The sequence below is a fragment of the Balaenoptera physalus genome, assembly GCF_965194825.1.
Source record: "Balaenoptera physalus genome assembly, chromosome: 19".
Taxonomy (NCBI): Eukaryota; Metazoa; Chordata; class Mammalia; order Artiodactyla; family Balaenopteridae; genus Balaenoptera; species Balaenoptera physalus.
This window is the reverse complement of record NC_138900.1, coordinates 11,369,186-11,388,563: the sequence shown is the minus strand read 5'-3', so window position 1 is coordinate 11,388,563 and position 19,378 is coordinate 11,369,186. Positions and strand designations below refer to the sequence as shown.

The following is a 19,378-nucleotide window of genomic DNA, read 5'->3' as shown; positions in this document are numbered from 1 at the left end:
ACGGTTACGCAGGTGTGTACATCTATCAAAACGCTGACCTGTGCGTTTTATTATATGAGAAATATATCTCAATTGAAAACAATTTCTCACTGCAAGAAAAAAAACCGTATCTTGTAGAAACCTGATTTGTTCACTTAAAATTGTAACCTCTCTTTTTCACAGTAGGTTTATTTTTACCCAAAATCAATTCGCTGATTGACCAGCTGGCTCATTATGATCTCACCACTCCGGCTCGAATTCATTCAACCGGTTAAAAAAAGGATTGGGCCAATTTTTTTTTTTTTTTTTAAATAGTATTTACCTTTTTTTTTTTTTAAACTTTTTTGGGTTTATTTATTTATTTATTTATGGCTGTGCTGGGTCTTCGTTTCTGTGCGAGGGCTTTCTCTAGTTGTGGCAAGTGGGGGCCGCTCTTCATCTCGGTGCACGGGCCTCTCACTATCGTGGCCTCTCTTGTTGCGGAGCACAGGCTCCAGACGCGCAGGCTCAGTAAATTGTGGCTCACGGGCCTAGTTGCTCCGCGGCATGTGGGATCTTCCCAGACCAGGGCTCGAACCCGTGTCCCCTGCATTGGCAGGCAGATTCTCAACCACTGCGCCACCAGGGAAGCGGATTGGGCCAATTTTTAAAATTCAGTAAGTCCCCTACATACAAACTTTCAAGTTGTGAACTTTCAAAGATGCGACTGTGTCCCTGTATGCCAGCAGTTGTACTGTACTACTGTACTTTTCAAGGTACTCTACTGTAAGATTAAAAATGTTTTATTTTTTGTGTTTGTTTTTTATGTATTATTTGTGTGAAAAGTATTATAAACCTATTACAGTACAGTACTATACTATTGTGTTAGTTGGGTACCTAGGCTAACTTTGTTGGACTTATGAACAAACTGGACTTACGAACGGGCTCTCGGAACGGAACTCATTCATATGTAAGGGACTTACTGTATCTGTAATAGAGCAAAAGGCTTGTAAACATTTGTCACAAATAAAGTAACTAAGAGAGGCACCCCAAGCAATTCGGAATCTCAATTGGCTGCGACATCTCTGAGAAGTTCTGGGACCAGAAAAAAAGGAGTTTTGCTCTCAAGCAGCAGACTGAATGGTAGAACAAACAGGTGCCTCTGGTTGTTTCTGCAACCATGTTGCAATTTCAGCCCCGTCCCTGCGCCCCGTCCCTGCCGCACACAGCTCATCACCTGGGTCTGCTCTTTGTCTCCTGGAACCCTGGGTTCCTCCAGAGGGCCACCGTCAGTGTGACTCGCCTCCACGCTGGCCTGGCCCTGGGAGGCCTGGGGCCTCGCTGGGGGCACCTGGGGCAGGGATCAGCAGGGGGCCCACCCCAAGGCCCTGCTTACCTCGTAGTCCTGCTCCCCGGCCCCTCCGGCTGAGCTGCCCACCAGCACCTCCACGAAGGCCGAGCCGTCGTTCCCGATGTCCACGCTGTGTATCTGCTCCTCCTTCTCTAGCTGCAGGGGCGGGAAAGCGCACTGTCAGTGCTGCTCTGCCTCCCCAGCTCCCTGCGGGACCTCGGAAGATGGATGACCCCCATCCGGCCCCCCCGTCTCCTTGCAAAGTCAACTCGGTGACAGTGAAGACAGGGCTGAGTGGGGCCACTGTGTCCCCTGCACGCAGCACAGGGTGTAGAGTCAGAGCTCGAAAATATTCACCGACCGACTGTATAAGCTCCCACACCCACTTCCCTGACTCCACCAGACTCTGCCGGATGGGCCTCTAACCCGCCACCACGGAGCTCTCCTTGGTGGCACTATGCAGACAAATGGCACATCTGTCACCCCCAACCCCAATCACACAGGGCTCCGGGGACGCTCCCTGAGGGTAGGGGCCTAGTCTGGTTTTGCTCACCACTGATTCCTGGGTTTGAGTCCCAGCTCTGCCACACGCTAGCTATATGGCCTTGTCAGCTCACCCCTTGGAGCCTCAGTTTCCTCATCTGTAAAGTGGGGATGATCATCCTATCTAGGATTACGCACATAAATACTACGGCCTCAGGGCCTGGCATGTAGGAGGCACCCTGCCGCTGCCAGTCAGGAGGCAATATTAGTCACTGCTTGATGATTATTTGTCAAAAGAAGGAAAGAGCTGACTATAGGGTGACTTCCCCCAACGTTTCTGCCATTTCTGTCTGACAGTAAAGGCCACGTGGGGGTGGAAGGCAGTTAGGAACGGCTGAAGCAAGCCTCCTGCTTTCCACTCTGGGGGATCTTTTATTTGGCTCCTAGAATGACAAGTTCCTACGACCCCCAAAGGTACCTAGTCTGCCACCCTACACCAGGATCATCTGACGGTCCGATCTGCCCTGTCACCTCCCAGTCGGGAGGCGGCCCGGACACTGCCTGCACGCTGCTGCAGGCAGGAACATCCCTCCAGGGAAGGAAGGAGCCTGGGCTTGTGCGGAGGCCAGCCTGACTTCAAATCCAGCCCTGCCACTTGCAAGCGGTGCAGCCCTGGGTGGCGTATAACCTCTCTGAGCTGCAGTTTCCTCACAAGTGAAAGGGGAGGGCCATCATAATAATCCTCCTTCCGAAGGGCGTCTAGATGACACGTACTAACCACAACCCACAGCCATTGCAGCGGACATCTAAGTGCTCAGACGTGGCCGACCCGGAATACCTGTATCTTCTCTCCGCCCCACAGCTCTGCGAGACAGGAGCTGTTATTATCTCTATTTCACACGTAAACAATGGAGGCAGAAAGCCGTTGTATCACTTCCCTGAGGTCACACAGCTGGCGTCCAGGTAACCTGGCTGGGCTAAAATAAAGGTGTCAGCAGGGCTGCATTCCTTCTAGAACTTCTGCGGGAGAATCGTTTCCTTGTCTTTTTTTTTTTAATTATTAAAGCTTTTTTTAAAAATTAATTTATTTTATTTATTTTTGGCTGCTTTGGGTCTTCATTGAGGTGCGCAGGCTTCTCATTGCAGTGGCTTCTCTTGCTGCGGAGCACGGGCTCTAAGCTCGCAGACTCAGTAGTTGTGGCGCACGGGCTTAGTGGCTCTGTGGCATGTGGGATCTTCCAGGACCAGGGCTCGAACCCGTGTCCCCTGCACTGGCAGGGGGATTCTTAACCACTGCGCCACCACGGAAGCCCATTTCCTTGTCTTGTTTCCAGTTTCTAGAGGCCCCTGCACTCCTCGGCTGTGGCCCCTTCCTCCATCTTTGGAGCCAGCAATGGCATTGCTCCAACCTCTGCTTCCGTCTTCACATCTCCTCTGACTCTGGTTCTCCTGCCTCCCTCCTTCCCTTACAAGGACCCTTGTGATTACGCTGCACACACACACACCTCCGCCCCAATCATCCAGGCCAATCTCACCATCTCAAGATCCTCAGTTCATCACATCCACAAAGTCCCTTTTGCCACGTAAAGGACATATTCACAGGTTCTGGGATTAGGATGTGGATATCTACTGGGGGACATTATTCTGCCTACCACACTTAGCTAAGCTCTTCCTGGGCCAGGCATCACTGAATCCTCACAACCACCTTGGGAGGAAGGGTCTGTAACTCTCCCAGCTTTACAGATGGGGAAACTGAGGCTCAGACAGGTAAATAAATGGCTCACATGTCACACATAGCTAGTGACTGGCAGAGAAATTCAGACCCAACTGCCTGACGACAAGCCAACACTGCTTCCCAATTCCCCACTTTCAATCCTTGACATAAAAACTCAACAGCTTGGGAATTCCCTGGCGGCCCAGTGGTTCAGACTCTGAGCTTCCACTGCAGGGAGCAAGGGTTCGATCCCTGGTCGGGGAACTAAGATCCCACATGCCGTGGGGCGTGGCTGAAAAAAAAAAAAATCTCTGCCTCTCCCACATTTAAAGCATGGGGCCCTCCATCTAGTAGGCTGTACATATTTGTATTTTAATGAATGGTTCTTATTTCATATACGACTACTTCTAGTTTAAACACACACATGTACTCCCCTGTCTTTCTTTTGATAAATAAAAAATCTCTTATAAAAACATGGAAACAACCTAAATGCCCATCAGTTTATGAATGGATACACACTGTATGATATTCTCTACAACGGAACAGTATTCAGCTGTAAAAAGGAATGAAGCACTGATCTAAGCTACAACATGTAGGAACCCAGAAAACCCGATGCTGAGTGAAAGGAGCCAGACACAAAAGGCCACACATTCTGTGGTCTTATTCATATAAATGTCCGGTAGAGACAAGTCCACAGAGACGAAAAGTACCTCAGTGATACACATACACGCTAGTGCATATAAAGTAGAAAACCAACAAGGACCTACTGTATTGCACACGGAACTATACTTCATATTCTGTAGTAACCTATAACGGAAGAGAATCTGAAAAAAAACCTAAAACGAACACAACATTATAAATCAACTATACTTCAATTTAAAAAAATTGGAGGGACTTCCCTGGTGGCGCAGTGGTTCACACTCCATGCTCCCAATGCGGGGGGCCCGGGTTTGATCCCTGGTCAGGGAACTAGATCACATGTGCGTGCCGCAACTAAGGGTTCACATGCCACAACTAAGGAGCCCGCCTCCGCAACTAAGGAGCTCTCGAGCCACAGCTAAGGAGCTCACTGGCCTGAACTAAGGAGTCCACGTGCTGCAAATGGGGAGCCGGCGAGCTGCAACCGAGGAGCCTGCCTGCCACAACTAAGACCCAGCACAACCAAATAAAAATAAATAAATGAATATTTTTTTTTAAGTTTAAACTAAAATAGTAATATATTTTTTTCTTGAAGATTTAAAAATTAAAAAGAAGGTTACTATCAAGTGTTGATTTAAATGTACACCAGCAGTGTTAAATGCAGATTAATTCAGTAAATTCACTTGAGTGAAAAAAAATAAAATAAACAACTGAATTCCCTATTTAAAAAAAAGTACATCAGTGGTTGCCAGCCGCAACCTGGGGAGAGGGGAATAGGGAGTGATCGCTTAATGGTTTTCGGTTTCTTTTTGGGGTGATGAAAATGTTCTGGATTAGACAGCAGTAATGAATGCAGAACAGTGTCAATATACTAAAAAACCCTGAACTGTACACTTTAAATGGTTAAAATAATGACCTTTACATTACGTGAATTTTATCTCAAGAAAAAAGAAGTGAGTGTTCAGTAAGGATCAGCTGTTAGGAGAAAGGCTTAAGCACAGGATGAGTCACCTGTGGCCCAGGTTTGTGTGCACCTTTCCCAGGAAGACAGAATTCACGACAGTGGAAGAAATGAGACATGGAAGGTTTGCAAAGTCCCAGAGACATCTTATTAAAAAAACTGTTCCAAGACAAATATCATATGATATTGCTTATATGCCGAGTCTATAAAAAAAAAAAAAAAGATACAAACGAACTTATCTACAAAACAGAAACAGACTCACAGACTTAGAGAACGAACTTATGGTTACCAGGGGCTAGGGTTGGGGGGAGGCACAGATTGGGAGTTTGGGATTGACATGTACACACTGCTATATTTAAAATAGATAACCAACAAGGACCTACTGTACAGCACAGGAAACTCTGCTCAATACTCTGTAATAACCTAAATGGGAAAAGAATTTGAAAAAGCATACATACATGTATTTGTATAACTGAATCACTTTGCTGTACACTTGAAACTAACACAACATTGTTAATAAACTCTACTCCAATATAACAACAACAAAAAAAACTGTTCCACATCCATGAAAGAATAAGGTAGAACTTGATGCACCATTAAAAAGAATAAGGTAGAACTCGATGCACCATTAAAGAGAATAAGGTAGAACTTGACGCCATGACAATGGATCTCCAAGATATAGTTTCTTGGAAGAAAACAAGGCAGAGGACTGTTTACATACAGTGTACTTTCTAAAAGGCGGGGAGGGGTGGATATATATGCTTGTAGGTGGACAGAGTGACCCGGGGGGGCACATGAGAAACTGCTCACAGTGGTTGCCACAGGAGGGAAGACCTGGGCAGCAGAAATCGGGAGGACGGGGGCAGGGAAGCAGGTGGCGAGGAGGAATTTTTCCTTTTCACTGTATACCCTCCTTTTTGTGCCTTTTGAGTTTATGCACCATACGCATATAACACCCATTTGGTAAGTTAATAAAACCACAGTGGTTATCTCCAACAATGGAATACTATGCAGCCACACCCAGCAAGGAGGATGAAACTAACAAACAATGCTGGGAAAGAAAAGAGCAGCCAGAGGTGAAAGTACTATATACCATGCGATTCCATTTATGTACAATCAAAACCAGCCAAAGCTAATCCATGCCGTTAACAATCAGGGTCATGGTTACCCTTGCGGGGGGCAGTGACAGGAAGGAACGTGGGAGGGGGGTGTGTCCTGTTCCTTGATCTGGTTGGCAGTACACGGGCTGCAGTTTGTGATGATTCACTGGATTGCATGCTTTGCTGTACACACGTGTCATGTCAAAAGAAGGTAAAAAATTTTAAAACACCACAGTGGCAAACTGGGTGATGAGAAAACCACTGAAAAACAGAAACACAACGTGTCCACCTTGCTACTGAACATCTTTTCTAAAGAACACACCTCGGCATCCGGGGGGCGGGAGTTACACCTGGGCTGCGTCTCAGCCACTCCCACCGGCCCAGGAGCGGTTAGCAAGGAGGCTGGAACTGCCCTCCTGGGAGCAGGTGATGGGTTGGCGACAGAGCCTCTTTCGGCCACCGCAAACGAAAAAGGCGTGTGGGGCTGTCACGAGCAGAGGACTGAACCCCAGATGGTAATACAGAGATACTGTGAGATACTATGTGAGGGGGAAAAAAATACACAGTAGTAGGAAAATCCACAGATCAATCTACGTGTCTTGGTGTCCTGAAGTTTCCGCTTATCACTTGCTTGAAAAGAACCAAAATTAGCATTTGGTGAGTTTGGAGTCACCCTGCACGCTGGCAAGTGCCAAATGCCACCAGATTTTCCGAAGGGTCTCCAACGCGAAATAAATCGACAACTGCTGTGACAGTGCTGCCTGCTCCAGCACTTCTCCCCTGCAGTTTATTCTCTACCTGGAAACCTCACAGAAGATTCTGTGAGAGGGGGCTTCCCTGGTGGCTCACTGGTTAAGAATCCACCTGCCAATGCAGGGGACTCGGGTTTGAGCCCTGGTCCGGGAAGATCCCACGTGCCGCGGAGCAACTAAGCCCGTGCTCCACAACTACTGAGCCTGCGCTCTAGAGCCCGCGAGCCACAACTACTGAGCCCGCAAGCCACAACTACTGAAGCCCGCGCGCCTAGAGCCCGTGCTCTGCAACAAGAGAAGCCACCGCAATAAGAAGCCCTCACGCTGCAACGAAGAGTAGCCCCCGCTCCCCGCAACTAGAGAAAGCCCACACACAGCAACGAAGACCCAACACAGCCAATCAATCAATCAATCAATCAATCAATCAATCAATAAATAAATAGAAGATTCTGTGAGAACCTAAGTCACATTCTGTTCCTCCTCTGCTCAGAGGTCTTCCACGGCTCCCATCTCATGCAGAGTAAATGCTTAAATCCTTACAATGGCTTTTAGGCCTTACGTAGGTTAGGGGTCCTCTACCCACACCCCATCAGCTCCTACCCCTCTCCCCTGTCAACTCCACTCCACCCACACACAGGGCTTGCTGTTGTCCCTCCAGCCCGCCAGGCACCAGCCTACCAGGCGCCAGCCTGCCTTGGACTCTGTTTCTTTCCCAGGTGCCTGCATAACTCACTCTGCTTGAAGGTTAGCTTCTCAGGAAGGCCTTCCCTAACACCGTATTTAGAAAAAAACCTCTTGCCACTGCCTCATCTCCCACTGGAGGCATTTCTCATTCCTGTTTTTTCTTTTTTTAATATTTATTTATTTATTTGGTTGCACTCGGTCTTAGTTGCGATAGGCAGGCTCCTTACTTGCGGCTCACCAGCTCCTTAGTTGTGGCCCACGGGCTCCTTAGTTGTGGCACGTGAACTCTTAGTCGCGGCACGCATGTGAGATCTAGTGCCCTGACCAGGGATCGAACCCTGGCCCCCTGCATTGGGAGCGCAGAGTCTTAACCACTGCACCACCAGGGAAGTCCCTCCTCACTTCTCTTAACCATGTAATTTCCTCCCTAGCACTCATCACCTGACACACGCACATTTTACTTATTAATCTGTCAGTCTTTCCTTGCCAACGTAAAATCTCCAAAGGACTGACGTACGTTTGTCTTGTGCTGTCTACTGCACTATGCCCCAGTACCTAAAACAGTGCTGGGCCTACAGAAGGCGCTTCTATGAATGAATGAACAAATGAATCCATCCACTCCCAAGTCTCCAGGGCCTGTCCCTGTGCTGACAACTCCTACAGCCCTATCTCCAGCTCCATGTCCAATCGCTAGCTGTCCCCTGGACGTCCCAAAGTCATAGCAAACCCGGACATCCCAACCAATGTATCACCTTCTCAAGCTGCCCCTTCTCGAGGCTTCCCACTTTGGTGACAGCTGCAATATCCCCTTTGGTCTCCCAGGCCAGAGAACCCTGTGCCTTGTCTGGCTCCTCTGGCACCCTCACTCCCCATAGCCTGTCTCTTCTTGCTCCCACTGCAACTGGGGTGCAGACCCAAATGGGATGTTCCTGATCATAAGAGAGCCCAGCAGAATCATCGCCCAGTAATGAACACATGAATCCCTCCCTTTACACAAACACCTGCCTGCTGACACGGCACTTTTGCAAACATTACATCACGGGATTTTCGCAACAACCCTGGGCTCAGATCACATTATTCCCAATGGGCAGATGAGAAAACAGGTTCAGAGGAAAGAAACCATTCGCCTGAGGTCACAGGGTGGGTAAGAAGGACATGTGGGGTCTTGAATCCATGTCCCAAGTCTAATAAAAAAACATTGGCTCTAGGCAAGTTGTAGAACCTCTCTGGGCCTAGTTTCTTCCTTGTAAAAGGGGATAATAAAAGAGTTGAGGTCATGGGGTTTTTATGAGGATTCAATGAATTAACCCACGTGAAGTGTTTAGAATGGTGACCGGCAGTTGTAATTTTTGTTCTTTTAGTTCCCTGACCAGGGATTGAACCTGGGCCCTCGGAGCATGGAGTCCTAACCACTGGACCACCAGGGAATTCCCAGGCAGCTGTAATGTTGAATAAATGTTGGCTCTCATTATTCTTACTATGTTAGGGACCTAGGAGATATTTAAATTCCTAAAATCATTCAGAAAATCTTGTGGGGCTGTGTATTTTTCCTGGGAAGAGAATTCTCAGATTCTCCCTAATTCTCAAAAGGTTCTGTGAACCAAAACTTTTTCAGAAACACTGGGCAAGAGAGAGACAATAATATGTTTTAACTCAATCAGGTAAGCCTTCCCCCAACATCCCTCCTCAAACACCCCCTATATTCAGAAGGGAGGAATGAGGTTGATTGTGGACTTCCCTGGTGGTCCAGTGGTTAAGACTCCACACTCCCAATGCAGAGAGCCCGGGCTGGATCCCTGGTCAGGGAACTAGATCCTGCCTGCCACAACTAAGACCAGCAGAGCCAAATAAGTAAATAAATATTTTTTAAAATAAAAAAATAAAATGAGGTTGATTGGCTTAGATGATATGAGACACCTTCCAGCCCTGAGCCCAGAGACTTTAGAAGGCAGGATACGTGGCAATGATTCGCTCTGTTCCAGCTGAGGAAACTGAGGCCCCGAAAGTAGCAGCAACCTACCTGGGCCACACAGCGATTCATCCCTGGCCTAGTGCTTGGATCACCTTTCTCGCCGGAATCACACTGCTCATTTTCCGGGTGAGGAAGCTGACGCCCAAAGGGAAAGTGCCTCAACTCACTGCCAGTTAACTCCAGAGCAGATTCGGGACCCTGGGTCTCCAGACTCCTACTAAGGAGATGGGGTGGGGTGGGGCAGAATCACCTGGAGCACCACAGAGATGGTCTTCTCGCCCGCCTTGGCTGCCCGCCATTTTCGGTAAGTGTCTGCCTTGAGAAGGTTTTCTGCACAGTAGGTCTGGAGAGAAGAGTGGGAAAGGGAAAGTTAGGGTACAGAGATGAGAGCTAGGTCCCCAGCTCTCAGATTATTCCCTTGAGATCCCCCGGATTTAAGTTTCCCTATTAATCCCCACACACTCTGCCTTCAGTCCCCTACAGCATTTTCCCCTGGAAAATTCACCCCTGGGCCTTCCAAGGAAGCTCCCCTATCCCTCCTTTTCTCTCTGGAAATTCCTCTATTCCACGTCTCTCTAGAATTCCCTTATGGCCTCTGAGAAATTCTCCCATGACCCTCCTTAGAATTCCACCAAGTCCCTTTTGTGAAAGGAAAATCAAAATGAAGTCGGTAGTGCTAAAAGGGCTCTCTAAAATGGAGCTGGGAGGCCACTGAGGAATTGTGACCAGGCAGGTCTCAGCCTGGATGGAATGTGACCTTTTGACCACTTATGGCAGTAAACACAGGCATCCAGAACATCTACCAGAAACTCAGGATACTTATCGGACACTTACCATAAAGTAACTCATGACGGCCTATCTATTTATGGGACATTTACGCCAAAGTAACTCATGACAGCCTATTTTTTAAAGCCAAATATTTCTTGTATCAGGGGCAATTACAATTCTCTCTAGACGACTTTAACCACCTGGTGACCTTTGTCCTCATAAGCCCCTGACTCTCTCTCCCAACACTCTTCCAGTTTTACGGAAATCTGTGTCTCTCTAATATCAGTTCCTAAGACCCCAAATAAAGTTCTTTTTTCTTCGCAGCCCGGATACTGATTATTGTTCAACCCCTTTTAGACTCCAAAAGTTCTCCTAGAGCCCCCTCAAGAATTCCTTTACTTCTTCCAACCTCCTCCACGCCGGTCCCTCACCGAGTCCTGGCTACTGCAGGACACCACATGGCGGAGGCGGATCTCCGGCATGTCAACGTCGTGGGCTTCGCCTGACCAAGAAGATGCTGGAGGGTCTGAGTTTAGGGTGCAGACAGCTGGGGCGCCCTGCGCGGGCTTAACTGCGCAAGCGCACGACGCTCGGGCCTTTCAAACAGCGGCGCGCCGGAGGTCGCGTCAACACTGCGCAAGCCCAGTGCGCCTCTCCCGAGAGAAGCGAGAGGGGCTGAGTTGCCTAGCAACGAGCTTTTCCCGCCTCCCTCTGGCCAAACCGCGCTCTAGCCCCTCCTCCCGGTGAGTTTCACACTAGGTTTTCTGGGCGCCTAGCACTGGCGTGGCCTCCAGGACTGGTCCCCAGAAGAAATTCGCCATCCTCACCACCCCAACTGAAGCCTGGAAAGCAAGAGGCCAGCAAATCTGAGTGGATTTTTGCAGGGAGCCTGGAGCCTACCGCAACAGGATCCCCTCCACCGGTTGCTGGCTACCCTCCCCATGCCCGCCACCAACACACACACACACACACACACACACACACACACACACACACAATTTGTTTTTTTTTTTTTCCTTCATGCTTTTTTTAAATTTTATTTTATTTATTTATTTTTTCACACACACACAGTGTATTTTATTTTTACAAGAGATAAATAGACTGACACCAAGCATTGTACATGGATGACCACAACAAAAGCAACAATGATTGCAATTACCAAACATGAAACACACTCATACTATGTCATAATATTGACATTCAGTCCAGTAATCCTCCACTGTAACAGCTCCTTTACTTTGCAGTGAAAATTGATTTGTATATTCTTTGCCTCTGAGTCCTTGTGGGATTTTTTTTTTTTTTAATTCAGACAGAAAGTCACAAAAATTATACTCATCCTCATCAGTTCACTCAGTCCCATGTAATTAATTTTTTTTTCATCTTGATCTTTTGTTAGCACTTTTATGAGTTCATCAGTTTTTCATTAGAGTTCTGAAAATGCTTATTCATTCAGTTCAGCAGTACAGTCAGTTACCAGAAACCTGTACTTGTCAGAGTCTTTTCCATGAATTTCTTGAAGATGAAACCTTTTTATAGGAACATATTTGCAAAATCATCAGAGTACACCCAGAACTGTCTGTAAATGACAAAAGACTTAAAAATGACATGTATACAGTGATGTGTATAAAATTGATGCCTAATAAGAACCTGCAGTATAAAAAAACAAACAAAACAACTAATACTAAACTTTCATTGGGTTATTTGTATGGAAATATGTTAATATAAATGTTTCAGACATTACATGAAATTTCTAAAAATCTTATATTTGTATTTGTATGGAAATATGTATGGAAATATGTTAATATAAATGTTTCAGACATTATATGAAATTTCTAAAAATCTTATATTTGTATTTGTATGGAAATATGTATGGAATTATGTTAATATAAATGTTTCAGACATTACATGAAATTTCTAAAAATCTTATATGTTCTGGTATAATGTTATAAGTAATAATCCTAGTTATTACTTTAAAATGTATATCTCAGAAATAACTAATTTTCTTGTCAACTGCATTATTATGAACTTTCATCAAATCTTTAACCACATACAATTTCTGATCTCTCAAGCTTATGCCTGAGGCAGAGAGAGTGGGTAAAGAACCTAAATAAGGGCTTCCCTGGTGGCGCAGTGGGTGAGAATCCGCCTGCCAATGCAGGGGACACGGGTTTGAGGCCTGGTCTGGGAAGATCCCACATGCCGCGGAGCAACTAGGCCCGTGCGCCACAACTACTGAGCCTGCGCGTCTGGAGCCTGTGCTCCGCAGCAAGAGAGGCCGCGATAGTGAGAGGCCCGCGCACCGCGATGAAGAGGGGCCCCTGCTTGCCGCAACTAGAGAAAGCCCTCGCACAGAAACGAAGACCCAACGCAGCCATAAATAAATAAATTAAAAAAAAAAAAAAGAACCTAAATAAAACACAGTGCATGTGCCCAAACACACATCCAGCCTTGAGTGCTTCCAACCATGCCTCAGTTTTCCAATGTGACCTATGGGCATCCGTCTCATACCACGCCCACCCCTGCCCGGTGACAAGCACCCCTCCGTTCAGTCCCCGAGAGACCCAGAAGGGCATCTTGGGGTGGGGTCGGAGCTGGAGACAGCCCAAACACAGAAAAGTGAATATGAGCCAAGCGTGCCCCTACAGAACAAGCCTGGACATGCTGGACGCTCCCAGGTAGGGCCTCACCCACGCTGGGCACCTCCTTGGGAAGAGAAAGAAGGGTATCTCAGTCCTAGCAGCCACTCTACCCTGCAGGGAATCAAATAACCCGATTCTGAGATTCTGATCTTGGGCCTCAGGTCAGAAAAAAAAAAAAGGGGGGGGGTGGGAATGTGAGAAAATAGGGAAATGACCTTCTGGGTCCTGATGGAAGAGAGGGCTGGAAGTCCAGACTCCTGGGGTCCCCGTGGAGGAGGGGGCTGGGCACAAGATGCCCATGTCGCATTTGGATTCTGGTTCTGCCTCCCCACCCCAGAGCTACAGAGACCTGCCCCCAGATCTTACATCACTTCTTTCTCACCCTAGGGGTAGGGTGGGTCCAGACCCACCCCTCCTCAGCTTCCTATAAGAAGAGCTGGGGACCTGGGACTGCAGGTTCACTCACTCATCCATCATGAGGCTTTCCACGAAACCCCAGACCTTCCTGCTGGCCTCCGTGCTGCTCTGCACCCTCCTGGGCCTGGGTAAGTGACTAGGGGCCTGGAATCCTGGGACCTTCGGAAAGAGGACTATGAGAGGGCATTCAGCAAGGTCCTCCAGGGGCGAGGGGGAAAGAGGAGGTGTCCTGGGAATTCAGATTCACGGCAAAGGCAGAGGGTAAAGGAGAGAAAGACTGGGGCCCCAAGGGAAGAATAGCTCAGAAACTTGTGTGTGTGAATCCCTGAGAAAGGAGGGGGTTTGATGGGCTCTGAATCCCCTGTCCCCCAGGCAGGGTCTCAAAATAAGCCATCTGGGGACTTCGCTGGGGGTCCAGTTGTTAAGACTCTGCACTTCCACTGCAGGGGGCGTGGGTTTGACTCCTGGTTGGGGAACTAAGATCCCGCATGCCATGCAGCTCGGCCAAAAAAAAAAAAAAAAAAGACGTCTGAATTCTAGAAAATCAGATGAGAGTATGATTAGAAAGGGAAATCTTTTTTTAAAAAAATGATGGGGCAGGGGAGAGATTTTCTTTCTCCCAGAACTCTAGGGAGTTCAGACCCCTGGTGTCCTCCCCTAGATGCAGGAATTCAGGCAAGCCCCACCTTCCCCAGGACGCAGTTGCCCAGTGCCTGGGCCCCCAGTTGCCTCCTCTCTCAGAACCAAGGAGCCCATGCGCTTGCCCTCCTGGTCCTCGCTCTCCCTTCTTGACCTGGGATGCAGATCCCAGCCTCAGGTACCCCTGCCTGGGCTCCTACTGTCTACAAGACCTACGCGTGGTACCTACAAGGAAGAGGGTCTCACTTCCGAGAACCAGCTCGACCTGAAGCTTCACAAAAGTCCATGGAAACCTTCACCAGGACCCCTCCCTGTCCCCAAACTTTCTCAGAGGACCCTAGCGTCCAAAGTCCCCAGCCTTGTAATTAGGTAAACTTGCTCCCTGGTGGAGTCGCTTCCCACCCCTGAAAGCAGCTTTGCTGGAGCACCACCGCGTCTCTGCCGGAGCTTCGGACAGCTCCCTGGACAGCCGCCAATGCCCCGCCCAAGAACAATCAGGGAGATACCCTTCCTTCCTCCCTCAGACCGCCCCCCGCATCCCCCTCTGGACTCCGTCCAAAGTCTTGGTCCGCAGACCACACCACCCTTGACTAGAGCCCTGCTCTCTACACTGCAGGGTACCCACTGAGCTGTGAGGTGTGTACAGGCTCCGGACCCACGTGCAGTGGAAATGTGCAAACTTGTGACCCCGACCAGGACTCCTGCGTGGTCATCGTGGCTCACACCAACAGAAGTAAGAGGGCAGGGCGTGGCGTCAGATCCTGGGGAGGGGGCTGTGCTTTCGGGGTAGCAGATACCAGCACGCGCAGGGAGGAACCTTCCAGTGGTGAGCGGGCAGGAAAGAGGGAAAGGCAATCTCGTGGTGGATGGAGGGAAGAGAATCCGATGGAACGACAGAAACCACTGTTGTCAGGGATTTCTGAACATTAGACTCCAAAGAGTTGATGGGGTGGGGGTGGGGCAGATACAGAGACTTTCTTAGGCAGGAGGGGATTAGGAAAGGAAAGGACAAGGGAGAAGAGAGAAATCGCGAGAGGGGAAAAATCGAATATGCAAGAGGTGGAGGGGGGCGTGTAGAGGAGAAGGAAGGGGCTGGGGTGGGTTGGAAGGAATGTGACCAGGTTGACCATTTGGGGCGGGAGGGATCCCCTAGGGATGCGGGTTGGAAGAGACCATTCCTGACAAGAAGAGGAGAGATGATATTGGGGTAGAGGGAGAGATATAAAAGAACAGACAGGAGAGGGAAGATAATCCTGAAGTATGGAGCAAATTATCACAAAGAAGAAGTGGAGCTGCGGCAATGGGGAGACATATGAGTACAATGGGAGAGGAAGGCAAGACTTAAATGGAAGGGACTGTCCCAGACCTGAGAGAGGATCGGGGAGAAGGGGAGCAAAGGAAGAAACCACGGGGGGTGGGGTGTTCATTCAAAGCTGAAAGAGACCCAGAAACCCTTAGTTAAAGGAAGATGGTGGGGCAGGGCGTGAGACTGGAGAAGGAAGGATGTGAGGGGAGGCAAGGCCCACGTTGAGTGTAGGAAGGAACCATTCCGACCGGAGGGGGTGTGTAAAGTGGGATAGAAGATTGCACGCTGCCCTACTCGCCTAGCAAGAGTGGGCAGGTGGGGGAAGGACCTGAAAGTCTTGAAGAGACCACCCAGGAGTATATGGGAGGGAGATGGGACCCTGGCACCGCAGGAGGAAGTTGGGGAAAAAACACCTTTCTGTGGGGTAAAGAAGGGAAACCCTAGGGTTGGAAGAGACCACCGTACTGTGGGGAGGGGGAGGGGGAAGGCCGTGGAGTCTGGACACTTCAGGCAAGACCTGAGAGTAGCCAAGGAGGGCAGCAAGAGACCTTCGCTGGGAGGTCTGGGGAGTGACCCTGGGGAAATCTGGAAGAGACCACGTTAGACAGAGAAGGATATGGGTGTTACAGGGTGGGGGGTGGCGAGGGTGGCATTGCAGCATTTGGTGGAAGGGATTCCAAGGGTCAGGGGAGGGCGAAAGGCTGGAAGAGACCATTTCACACCGCCATGGGGATAGCCAAAGGCGGCCTGAAAAAGACCACTACAGGTGTGACCCTTAGAGGATGGCAGTGGGGTGGCGTGGGGCGGAAGGGACCACTCAGGCAGGCACCAGGGCTTGCCGATGGGAACTGCAAGAGACCACCAAAGCCTGGAGGGGGTGGGGTGGAGCGGACCTAATAAACAGTCCAGACCATGCCCCAGGCAGATAAGGGGGTATGACTCTGGGGGGCTGGAAGAGACCTCCTTAGACAGCAACAGGCTGGGGCAGCTGTAAGGTTGGGAGAGACCTGGAAGCCGGGGTCCAGGCCAGGGCCCCTGAGCCCTCCCCTCCCTCGCCATCCTGCAGAAGGCCACCAGTCGGTGAATACCTATAAGGGTTGCATGAAATCCAGTGCCTGCAGCTCAGGATTCGTCTCCATCACCATGGACCCTGAGAACTACATGGTGTCCAACACACGCTGCTGCCAGAGCGATGTCTGCAACCACGATCCCCTGCCCAGTAAGTGCCAGCTCAGCCCCACATCTGGAGTCCCTTCCTGCCCCGCCTGAGAGCCTGCTGTGAGCACCTGCCACTGACCCACGCTGTAACCTTTGGCAAGCATCTTCCTTGCTCTGAGCCTCAGTTCCTCGCCTGTGAAATGCAGTGTCCATTAGCAACCGGTGTCCCCAGGGTTGTTGTGAGGTTGGGAAAGGGTTTAACGTACCTTACACCTTACAATCCACCCTCCTCCCCAGCTCCCGAGAACAATCGTACGGAGAATGGCCTCCAGTGCCCTACCTGCATCAGCCCCTTCAAGGAAACATGCTCTTCAACTAAGAACGTACTCTGTGTTGGCCAGGAAAGCCACTGTATCACCTGTGCTGGCAAAGTGCAGACTGGTGAGGGGCACCTAGATTTCTGGAGGAGGGTACAGGGAGGCTTCCAGAACGGGAGGCTCATACTTCCAGATTCTAGGGGAGAGAGTGGGTCCAGAGAACTGGGTGAGGAGGTGGCAGGGGCATGACCCCAGGGTCATGAGGAGGGAGGGGTTGGAAGTCCTGACTCCCGTCTGAAATCCCTCCCCCCCAACAGGCGTCATATTTGCTACTCGGGGCTGCGCTACAGAGAATGCCTGCCACACCAAGCCCGGGACCCTGGTGCCCTCAGCCTCTCGTATCTACACCATCACCCAGGCCAACTGTCTTCCAGACCCCCAGCCTTCCGGCAAGGCTATGTGAAGAACTGAGGCATATGCCGCGTTTGGTCTCGATTTGTTCTCAGCTACAGCTTCCCATGTGCCAATATATTAAACAACTTAACAGAACAAGCCTGAGTCCTTGTGATGTGATGCATTTCAGGGAGGTGGGATGCAAAAAGCAGGGGTCTCAACATTTGGGAACCCCTTCTTTGGAAGGAAGAGAGGGAAGACCCTACCTTTTGTTAAGGGATTACTCCCTGCCGGGTCCCCATGCTAAGTGTTTTCCTGCGGTACCTCATTTCATAATCACAACAACTCTGTGAAGTTGAAAGTATTGTCCCCATTTTACAGAGGAACAAACTGAGGCACAGGTTGCGGTGTCACTTGGCTTGGGTCAAACAGCTAGGGAAGATCAGACTCCAGAGTCCATGATCACCTCTCCTGGTTAACCTCTCCCTCTTTTGCCTCAGTTTTCACGTTTGTAAAATGTGGATATTAATAGTCATAACCTCAAAGGGCTGTCTTAAGGGTCAAATGAAAGAAAACTAAAACAGCACTTAGTGCAGTGCCCAGGACCTTTAAGACGATGTTGGTTCTGGAGACAATGTGTCTGGCCAAATAGTTATCATCCTAATAGCTGCCACTTACTGAGTGGCCATTAGTTGGCAGGTGCTAGACCCTGGCATCAGTCAGGACAGAATCGATTATGCTACAGTAACAAACAAGTCCCTAATCTCAGTGGTTTAAAGCAACAAGTTTATATTAGTCAAGTCATGCTGTAGTAATGCTTGTGTAACAAACCATCCCCAAACTGAGATTGTAACAACAATCCTTCTTTCTAAGGGTTTGTAGGTGGCTGGGGCAGCTCTGCTTCCGGCTGTGCTTTGATGGGTTTGGGTCCAGTTTGGGAGGGGGATTCAAGTTCTCCTCCATGGCATTTCACAGTCTTCTGGGATCAGCGGCTCCCTGGCTAATGTCTTTCTCGTGGCAGATCACAGGGGCACAAAAACCAAGTGCCCCAAAGGCCTCTGCTGAGGTCGGGGGTGCTAACGTTCCATGGAGTGAAGTAAACCATGTGGTCAAAGCCAACATCAGTGGAGCAGGAAGTACACTCCCCGTCCAGTGGGAGGGAGAGGAGGGGTATTTGCTGAAGAAGTACCCATTCACAAAAGGCTGATTTAAGGGACTTCCCTGGTGGTCCCGTGGTTAAGACTTTGCCTTCCAATGCAGGGGGTGCAGGTTCGATCCCTGGTCGAGGAACTAAGATCCCACATGCCTCGCAGCCAGTAAAACCAAAACATAAAACAGAAGTAATATTGTAGCATATTCAATAAAGACTTTAAAAATGGTCCACATCCAAAAAAATCTTAAAAAAAAAAAAAAGTTTGTTTTATCCTTGACCTTCCACGTCTAGCACCGTCCACAGGGCGTTCTGCTCATCATAATTGTGGACCAGTCACCAACTTAATGCCGATTTCTGTGCACAGGAGAGAGCCCAGGAAGGTTTCACATGGATGACTAAATGCTGCCACCCAGAAGGGACTTGACACAATTCACTGGATGGAGCTAGTCACATGACCCTACCAAACCCCACCGGGAGAGGAGGAGGAAGTGCAGTCCTGGCCCCAAATGCCCCACCACAGCCCCCGCCTCGCCAGACACATTTCATAACCAGCACGAATGGCCACCATGACCTCTTGGGGCTGTTTTTCATTTTGTCTTCACAACTACTCCATATGATAGGTGCTATTATTCTCATCCCTGTTTTCAGAAGAATCTGAGGCTCAGAGAAAGGAGTGTCACATTGGTGGTCGTAGCAGCGAAAAAGTGGCAGAGCTTAAGATTTTAATCATTGGATCACATTGAGGGGAGAAAGAGACCACATCACAGAGAGAGCGGACAAGCCTGTATCAGTTATCCTTTGCTACGTAACAAGCCCCTCCAAACCTCATTTGCTTAGAATAATCGGTTGGCGATGTGGTCTGGGATCAGCTGGGTGATGGTTCTGCTGGTGTCTGCTGGGTTCAGCTGCTGGTCAGCTAGGCAGCTCTCTTTCAGAGAGTTGACACTGGTTGGGGTGTCAGGGCTGACTGGGCC

At 49.3% G+C, this 19,378-nt stretch overlaps 3 protein-coding genes across 3 annotated transcripts in view; 2 read left to right on the top strand and 1 right to left on the bottom strand.

Moving 5' to 3' along the window:
• XRCC1 (X-ray repair cross complementing 1) overlaps window positions 1-11,002 on the bottom strand; it is a 53,652-nt gene extending 42,650 nt beyond the window's left edge. Inside the window, exons 1-3 of the mRNA XM_082438711.1 lie at window positions 10,814-11,002; window positions 9,865-9,957; window positions 1,355-1,465 (exon numbers count right to left, since the gene is read on the bottom strand). Of these exons, the coding sequence (XP_082294837.1) occupies window positions 1,355-1,465; window positions 9,865-9,957; window positions 10,814-10,864 (255 nt within the window). The 5' untranslated portion in view covers window positions 10,865-11,002. The remainder of the gene's footprint in view (window positions 1-1,354; window positions 1,466-9,864; window positions 9,958-10,813) is intronic.
• Window positions 1-19,378, top strand: part of SRRM5 (serine/arginine repetitive matrix 5) — a gene marked incomplete at its 3' end in the record, with an annotated part of 172,816 nt that overhangs the window by 131,473 nt on the left and 21,965 nt on the right.
• Window positions 12,433-17,410, top strand: LOC309648089 (phospholipase A2 inhibitor and Ly6/PLAUR domain-containing protein-like). The gene is made up of 6 exons (XM_082436184.1): window positions 12,433-13,182; window positions 13,409-13,566; window positions 14,694-14,993; window positions 16,450-16,602; window positions 16,839-16,982; window positions 17,176-17,410. The coding sequence occupies exons 2-6, from the start codon at window positions 13,497-13,499 to the stop codon at window positions 17,319-17,321; spliced, it is 813 nt and encodes a 270-aa protein (XP_082292310.1). The 5' UTR covers window positions 12,433-13,182; window positions 13,409-13,496; the 3' UTR covers window positions 17,322-17,410.